The sequence below is a fragment of the Ichthyophthirius multifiliis genome, assembly GCF_000220395.1.
Source record: "Ichthyophthirius multifiliis unplaced genomic scaffold scaff_1120509251419, whole genome shotgun sequence".
Classification (NCBI taxonomy): Eukaryota; Ciliophora; class Oligohymenophorea; order Hymenostomatida; genus Ichthyophthirius; species Ichthyophthirius multifiliis.
In genome coordinates, this window is record NW_004085892.1 from 6102 (window position 1) to 15756 (window position 9655).

The window sequence follows — 9655 nt, forward strand, 5'->3', positions numbered from 1 at the left end:
AATTTATTTTATCTTTATAAATGATAAAATATAATTTTTATACCGATGAAAATATTTATTTTAACATTTAAAATCTTATATCCATTATTTAATTATTTTTTAATTTAGACTATGGATATTATTTGATTTTTTTTTTTTAAAAAAAATAATTTATTTTTAATCAAAATAAAAAATATAGAAAAATAAAATATATGTGTGTATTAGATTCAAAAATAATATTTAATAAATAAATATATATTTAAATTAAATAAAAATATTTATATAATATTTTTAAGTTTATTTATATTTTATTTTATACTTTTCAATTTTTTTTTTATGTTAGAAATATGTAATTTTTAAGGATAAAAACAATAAAAAATAATAAGTATTCATTAAATAATTATGATAATAAATTTTATATTTAAAAATAAATTATAATAAATTTAATAATAAAAAAAATATATTTAAAAATATTTATTTTAAATAAAATAAATTAATTTAATCTAAAATATCTAAAATTATATTTAAAGCTATTTTATGAATTATCATAATGTTTTAATCTTTTAAAAAAATAGAAAAAAAATAATTATTTTAATCTAAATCTTTTAAAATTACAGTTTAAATTTATTAGTAAAAAAAAAAAAAAAATATAAAAATATATTCTAAAATAATTATTAATTAATAAAAATAGAAAATTATTTAAATATTAATTATTTTATATATGTTTTTATCATTAAAAAAAAATATAAATTAAAATAACTTAACTATATTTATATTTTTAATTTATAAGTCTAAAATTATATATTTATTATTTTAATTTTACTTTTACTAAAAATTATTAAATAAAAAGAAATTTTCATATTTATTTATATATTGTTTGTTATATATTTAATTAAAAATACAAACAAAAAATAATAATAATATGATTATGCAAAAATATATAAACAACATATAAGAAGAGTTATTAAAATAAAATATAATATAAGAAAGTGATAATTAAAATCAAAATAATAATGAATTTTCTTGTAAAAAAAAAAAAAAAATTATTATATAAATATATAATATATATTTATTAATTTATATATAAAAAAACAAATTAAAAAAGCCAAACAATTTCTAAATGATAATAGCGAAGATAAATAAAACGATTAATATTTACTATTAATAGACATGAAAATACATGATTAAAATTATTTGTAAAATATTTATTGTGTTTTAGTAAATTAATAAACTAAATAGTTAGTAAATATAAATAATTATAAAATCGGTAATACAGACACTAACCGTTAATTAAGAATAGCCTAAAAGGACATACAAGAGATTTTAAAAGCGTACGACAAAAACTAAAACTTAATAATAATATATCCTAAAAAGCAAATAGCAAATGCTTTGTTTTAGATTTTATAAAAAAATAGATTTACTGAAAATGAATTATTATTTACCAAAAATTACATAAGCTTAAGTTAAATATTTCCAAAGCAATATGTCTAAAAGGATTCTATACAATTTAAATAATTACTAAACCTTTTCGATTTTGAATAAGAAAAAGGATTATCAAAATAAATTTAGGGGATAAAATAAAGCATAAATTAAGATTATACAGATTAGTATAAATTTAATAATTAACAATTTTATTTTAATTTAGTTTTGAAGTTAATAGACTGTGGGTTTAAATTTAACTAAAATTGCAAAGTTTCACACAAACATAACATTCCAGAAGTACTAAAAGAGTAAAACAGAAAATTAATAAACCAAATTCTTTAACAAAATACAAATAGTAATAAAAAATTCTCTTAATTAACAAAAACACCCTATAAAACACACTAATAATAATAATAATAATAATAATAATAATAATAAAATTCCTTATATAATTAAACAAACGAAAAAGAATAATCTATTTAAAATACAAATAGTAAAAACTAAAGCCTTTAACAATAATAATAAAATTAAATTAATGGAAAATGCAGACAATTATAAATTCATGAACAAATAGAATAATAAAGTTTAGAACTACAGGCATAACTATAGGAAAATCAAAAAAATAATCCTTTAGATATTTTATTTGTAATAGACTATGAATGTAATTAACCTGGATATGAAATAATAGAATTTCCAATAGTAGTATTAGATTTGAAAAAAAGATGCATAATAGACAAATATCATACATATATACAACCTACATTATATTAAAAAATAAACCCTTATATATAAAGACTAACTGGAATAACCCAAATAAACTTACAAAAAGCTCCCACATTTATAAATGCGATAAAAGAAATAGAGACTTTTTTAGATAAGTACAAAGAATATAATGGCTGTATATTATACGATTGTTCTAGCGATTGTAAATATTTAAAAAACGAATTCATTTCTAAAAACTATTTACCAGGAAATTAAATGTTCTATAAATATATAAATTTAAGGAATGTTTTTCCTTTAGAAATAAGTGGGGGAGTAATAAACAAATCACTATCTCATGCTTAATAAATTCTCTAGTTAGAATTTTAAGGACATAAACATAGAGGAATTGATGACGCTATAAATTAAGCTAATATTTGCCTAGAATTAATCAAAAGAGGTTTTGTTTTTTCCACTTTTATGATTCAACCATAATTTTTGAAAGAATAACCAAAATAATGTGTTTAGAATAATTTTTTTAATATGTATTAATATAATAAGTATTTTTTAATTATTTAATTAAAATAACTTGATGAAAATAATACAGGATTGGTTTAATTTCATTCTTTTTTATTTCAAAAAAAAGATAATTTTAATTAAGCATTTTTTGTTGATGAATCTTTATTTTTTTTTGATTTTAATAACTTTAATCTAAATTAAAATTTTTATTAAGAATTTTCGATTTATTTAAAAAAATTTAATTTAAATAGAAATTAGACTGCTTTTGTACTTCTTAATTTTGATAAAAAAGCTTACCTATAATTTCAAAAAGACCATAAAATATCGAATTTTGAAAAAGATATTCTTTTTAATGATAAAGTGGTTTATATTGAATAATAATTCGTTGATTTTTCAGGATTCAAAAATCCTTCTTGGACTGATTAATAAAATGAAAATATTGATATTTTATAGTTAATTTAAGATAGGGATTTACTTCTCTTATTTTTTAATTATATATTAGTTAATAAGAAAAAACTTTAGGAATATTAAGAAATGGCACTTTACTTATAATATATAAAAAATAAAAACGAGTGATGTTTTATTAGTGTTTAATCAAAATTATAATTTTTAAATAAATAAAAATAAAAATATTATAAAATATATATAAAAAAAAAAAAATTAAATAAAGGCATTTTTGGTTTAAAAATAAAAATAAGTAAACAAATAAAATAACAAAAATAATATATATATATATTTTTTTTTATTTTATTTTTTAAAATATTTAAACAAAAAAATAATTATTAAATAAATTAAAAATTAAAAAAAAAATTAATTTAATTAAAATTCAATTTTTGAAATTTTTTATAGTTAAGTATTAGAAAAACTATTTAAAATCAATATTTTAATCATTTAAACATAAAAAAACATCTTAATTATTTAAAAAATAATTTTCAATATCTTCGTAAAGAATAATTAATTATTAATTATTAAAATTTAAACTCTAAACGTTTCCATTATATAACAAATTAAAAAATTATTCAATAAAAATACTATCTTCTTCCAAACTAAAAATTGTGAATTTTTAATTCTTATCTAAGTTTAGATTATTTAAAAACTAATATAAATAAGAAATACTTTTTTAATTATAAAAAAATGTCTTATGACTACCCGAAATATTAATCTTTTAAAAATACTAAAAGCTGAATTTACAATCAAGTAAATTCATTTATTTATTACGATGTTTTACATGAAAAATAAAAAATGTTTCACTAAACTCTTAGGCAATTTATATTTCTTTGTAAAAAATATTTAAATTTTCTAAAAAATAATTAAATTAAATCATCTAATTATTAAACTTTAATCCAATCTAGACTAAAACTCTCAATAAACAGCACATATTTCTTGCATAATCAAGTTCTCTGAATTTCTTTCCCTACCATTTTATATTGAACATATTTAAACCTTATAAAATATCAGTTATAGGTGGATTATGGATAATCTAAAGATTAATAAAAGTATAAAAAATTTAAATATTAGGGACAATTCTTTAATTAATAAATTCGTTAAAAAGTAAAAAATATCATATTAGGATTCGTAAATAATAGCACAAGAATAATTATCAATATAAGATTTGATAAACTTACAGATATTTAAAAAAACATTCAAAAATGAAAATTAATTTTAATGGTTAATATATTAATGATATTCTTCTATTATTTATGTTCTTTCTATATTATAAGCAATAATAGGAAATTCGATAATTTGCTAATTTTCTTTATAAAATTAAAATTAATATTTTATAACAAATAATATCTCGAAATCGTATATTTATTTTTAAATATTATTTTAATATTAAAATACAGTTTGATTATTTTTTAGTAATAATTCCAAAATTTGTATTTTGCTTGCGTTAGGAAAGTGATTAATATAACATTATATTTAAGTATTTTATCTATCAATAAACGAAATTTCTTCGTACATTTTATCAGAACATAAATATTATTATTATTATTATTATTATTATTATTATATTTAATATTATTATTAATATTATTTTTATCTTTACATTTATTAAATATCCTCTTTACTATTTAAAGCTATTTAATCTATACTATTTTTATATTTATTTTTTACATATTTATATTTTACTTTTTTTTCTTAATTTTATTACGTTTATTACTATTATAATTTTTATTTTTTTTAATAAATTACTTTATTTTAGATATTTTTTTATTATTAATATTCATATTTTTAATTTATTTTTTTATTTTATATATTATTATTTTTTTAATCCATATAATTATTTTAAAATATTTCTTTATCAGATTCTTATTAATTATTATTACTATTTTCTTTTTGAATATTTAAAAAATCAATATTATTTATATTATTATTAATTTGTTAATTATTATCTCTATCTTAAAAAAATAATCCAATATCTTATTAATTCACATTTTAGTCTTGAATCTCATAATTATTTTTAGTCTCAATTTCTTCACATTTATTAATAATATGCGTATTATTAGTTGTTTAAGTAATTTCATTATTATATATATTAAATTCGTCTTAATTATTTGCTATATTTGAAATATTACTTTTATTATTGTCTTATCTTTCAGATTAAATGCTTTTATTATTTTCATTATACAATACTTTTTTATTATATAAATTTTAACATTTCTCATCATTTTTATCTTTATTATTTAAGGAAAATTCCCATTTGCACAAATTTTCATTACTTTAATAATTATTTTTAGAATTTTATTATAAATTATAATTTGAATCTATTTATTAACTTTCGTCTAAATGATTTACATTGATATTTTTTTAAAATTAATGAGCTTATTGATTACTTTTTTATTAAACAAGGTTTACATTATTATTATTTTTATGATTTTATTAATTTTAAATTTAAATTGAATTAAAAGAAGGATTTTATTAAATAAAAAATGAATCTGTACAGTTATTTTATTTCAATATAATATTATCACCTATTTATGTTTCTATTATTTCTTTATATAATTGACTATTATTTCTTTTTTGGATTTCAAAACTTTATTATAGTTAATTTTCTTGTATTTAATTCTCAGAATTTTAGTATTAAAATTATTAAGATAAAAATATAGGGAATTATTATAAATTTTATTTTTCATCTGTATTTTAGGTGTTTTATATTTAGTATTTTTACAATTGATTATTTTTATTTTCTAAGTTTTTTTATATTTTTTTTTCCTTTTATTTTTATTTTAAATAAACATAGTTATATAATGAATAAATATATATTTTATTTACCTATGGATTAATATCAATTTATATTAATCCTTAAAGCTTTTAAATAACTTCATAAGAAAAAATATCGCTTGAATTTTAAATTGATGAAAATTAATTTTTCAAATGATTGCTTTCACTTTCAAGTAAATCAAATTTATTTTTTTAATCAAAAATAAATTTTTCTAATTCCGACTATTATTTTTAAATAAAATTTTATAATTCTTTTTCTTTATTTTTTTAATAATTTTCTATATTCAAATTATTTAAAGTATGAATATCATTAATTTATTATTATATTTTTTAATTATTTTCTTTTATTTATTCTACGATTTAATTTACTTAGTTTATCAAAAATATATTTTATTCACCTTTTTATTGTTATTAATTAATATTTTTTTTTTTAATAAATTTCTTTATATAGTCTTTCATTAACTTTTTTTTCTCTTAATCAAATATTTATTCATTATTAAAATATATTTTTTAGGAGCTTATTACTAGTATTAATTGTACTAAATTAATTAATGTTTTACTTTCAAAATAAGAAAGTATTTAGATTTTCTAATGAATATTATTGATGTCATATTTATTTTAAATTTATTCTAAAACATTTACATAAAATAAATCTTTAGAGTATTCTATAGGCAGCATTTCGTCCATTATTATTGCTTACTAACTTATTGTTTTTGCTTATTCAAAGTTTTCCTTTTCTATTAATTGCTTACTTTTTGATGATTTATAGATGTAAATAATATTTTCTGATTTTATTAATATTTTAACCCTTTATATTATGGTATTTAAATGTGCTTAGAAATCTGTACAATTATTAACTATAAATAATGTGTGTTCAATTATCTTTTAATTAGCTTAATCTATTAATACAAAATATATTTAATTTAACTTTTTATCTTCTTTTAATTTAAAAGCTAAAACACACAACAGAGGAGGGGCATTATTATTGTTAATATGTAACTATTTTTTCATATTTTATTTAAAAAAATATATATATATATTGAGTATAAATATTAAAAAAATTGTATATATAATAAATAAATATATATATATATATATATATATATATATATATATATATATATATATTATTTTCTAAAATAAATCAAAATAACGTGTGTTTAATTATTAAAGCAAACATAAATATAATATATAATTAAATTTAAAAGAAAAATAAAAGATATAATAAATAGAAATCATTTAATATTTTTAATAAAAAATAAAAAAAATATAATAAAATCTTAAATTTTTATAATTAAAAATTTATATTCTTTCACATTTAATTGCTATTTATTTTTTCTTTTGATTTTTCAACTTATTCATTTAATATGTTTTTTTATAATTCTTTCTTATATTCATTATCATCCATAATATCGTTTTCACTATCTTCACTTTTTACTTCATTTTCTTAATCATTATTATCTTAACAACATTAATTTTCTGAAAATTCACCTTCGATTTCTCCTTCAAACATAAATTTATTTTCTTCAAACATACTCAATTATTCCATAAAGCCTGGGTTAGGTTAACATATATCTCTTCTTTCTTATACATATTTTAATGTCTTTAAAATAAAATAAATTATTTATTTTAAAATTATTTTTAATTACCGCATTTAATGACCATTTATATTTTTTCATAAGATACATAATAACTATTGTTCCAGAACGTGATTTTCCTTAAGCGCAATGAACAAATATTTTATTTTTAGGATTTTCTAAAGCATTTCTTATAAACTAATATGTTTATTTAAAATATGGGAATATTTTGACATCATCTTCATCTAAAATAGATATTTTTAAATAAGTAACTTTAGCTTTTTTTGTTATTGTTTTTTTTTGGAAAAAAATAAAATAAAAAATAAAAAACTTACTATTTGACTCGAAAAAGTTTTCTACTTCAGTTGTCATATTTACAACATGAGTAATGCCTAATTAACTAATTAGCTCCTCTTAAGCAGCATGTTAACAGTTTCCATAATAAAATTATCCATTTAATATTTCATTAGGATAAAATTTTAGTTAAACATCTTATTTATTTTATAAAATATATTAATATTAATTAAAAATAATAATAATAAAAAAATAATTTTTTACTATTTAATATTTAAAAAAAGTTAGTCATAAAAGGATATAATTAAGTGAATAGTTAAGTAGGTTATCTTAAAATATGAACTTGATTAATTTTAAATTTTTTAAGTACATTATATAAGGCTAACGCTTTTCTTAAATTAAAAATTGATTGATCTGAATTTACATTTAACTTTTCTTCTAATAGTTTATTTTCTAACTATAACTATAAAATTTTATCGGAAATTTTTATATATCCACTATTTAATAATTCACTTCCTTTGATTTGACTGTCCATTATATATTATTTTTATATTAAATCGTTTAAAATTTATAGAAATTGTGTATTCTTATCCTAAAATACTATAAAGTTATAACACCTCTTATTTCTAGAAAATAGATCTTGCTTATTTTTAGGTAATTTTTTTTAAATATTTTCAAGTTTTATTATTTCTGAGTGAGCAATTATTTATTTTCCTAATTCATTATCAATTTTTATTACATTAGTTACTTCTTATTTGATGCATTCTCCGTTTGTTATATCATATATTATTAAACTGTTTTTTACTTATTACCCTTTTTAGATCATATTATAAAATATGTTACAATCAACAAATGATACATCGATATTTTTCTAATATTATTTAACAGTACTTTGTCTCTTTAATGTGCTTCTTCTATTCACTTTTTATTTATATGTAATATAAAATTAATGAATGTAAGGTTTTTTTTTTTATTTCTGAAAAAAAAAAAAAAACAATATTCTTACTTTTTTTCTATAATGTTTAGTTTTTATTTTATTATTAATTTTTATTTTTAAAAAATGCTATTCGTAAGTTATAAGAATTAATAAAAAATAAAATTAATTTTATTAAAATTAATAAAAAATAAATTAATTTTATTAAAATTTATAAAATAATAATAGATAAAAATTAATTAATTAAATATATAAATTTTATAATTAATTTTATAAATATCTGATAATATTAAAATTATAAAATAATTTATAAATAATAATAATAAAAATATTATTTAAATTGTTTTTTAAAAATATTTGTTTTATTTATTTAATAATTATATCTTTATTTTTCAATAAATAAAATAAAATGAATCAATAAATATTGATAAAAATAGCGGTTTAATATTAATTATTTATATATTCTAAAATTTTAATAAAAGATATATAATCTGATATTGAATCTGATAAATAAAAATAATTAGGTTTATGTGATTTATGTAAGAATTAATTAAAAAAAAGAAATTAATTTATTAAATAAATAAATAAAATAAAGCAAAAAAAGTTGATTATTTTTAAGAATCTTGTAAATTATATATAGCTTAAGTATTAATTACAAACTATGTATAAAATTAATTTATAGACAATAAATTTTATAAAAAAATCATTTACAATATATTATAAATGTATTTAGATAAAAGAATTACTTATTGAAAAAAATGATATATTAAAAAATATTGATAGACTAGAATCTTAATTAAAAGTTTTTTTTATTTAAAATCTAATAAATATTATATATATATAAAATATATGTATAAAGAAAAAGCAAACACAAGCTAAAATAAATTAAAACACGTTAAGACAAGGTGAAGAAAAATAAAAACGATTCAGAAGATAAGCAACACAAATATAGAGAAGTTTTAACTGTCCAGCATAAAATTGCTAAAAATCATATGGGTATATATATATA

The 9655-nt window shown here is 15.0% G+C and overlaps 1 protein-coding gene across 1 annotated transcript, besides 9 other annotated features; it reads right to left on the reverse strand. All coding sequences in view use genetic code 6, as the record gives it.

Moving 5' to 3' along the window:
* The first annotated feature begins 210 nt into the window (after window positions 1-210).
* Window positions 211-265: a microsatellite.
* A 1538-nt stretch (window positions 266-1803) lies between these two features.
* Window positions 1804-1839: a microsatellite.
* A 2758-nt stretch (window positions 1840-4597) lies between these two features.
* Window positions 4598-4660: a microsatellite.
* A 59-nt stretch (window positions 4661-4719) lies between these two features.
* Window positions 4720-4749: a microsatellite.
* A 107-nt stretch (window positions 4750-4856) lies between these two features.
* Window positions 4857-4905: a microsatellite.
* Window positions 4906-6884: 1979 nt separating this feature from the next.
* Window positions 6885-6934: a microsatellite.
* Window positions 6906-6969: a microsatellite.
* Window positions 6970-7288: 319 nt separating this feature from the next.
* IMG5_199910 (hypothetical protein) lies at window positions 7289-8596 on the reverse strand. Its single transcript, XM_004024040.1, has 3 exons — window positions 7977-8596; window positions 7754-7909; window positions 7289-7696 (listed from the first exon to the last, which is right to left on the reverse strand). The coding sequence occupies exons 1-3, from the start codon at window positions 8536-8538 to the stop codon at window positions 7368-7370; spliced, it is 1047 nt and encodes a 348-aa protein (XP_004024089.1). The 5' UTR covers window positions 8539-8596; the 3' UTR covers window positions 7289-7367.
* Window positions 8597-8793: 197 nt separating this feature from the next.
* Window positions 8794-8871: a microsatellite.
* Window positions 8807-8858: a microsatellite.
* Window positions 8872-9655: the final 784 nt, after the last annotated feature.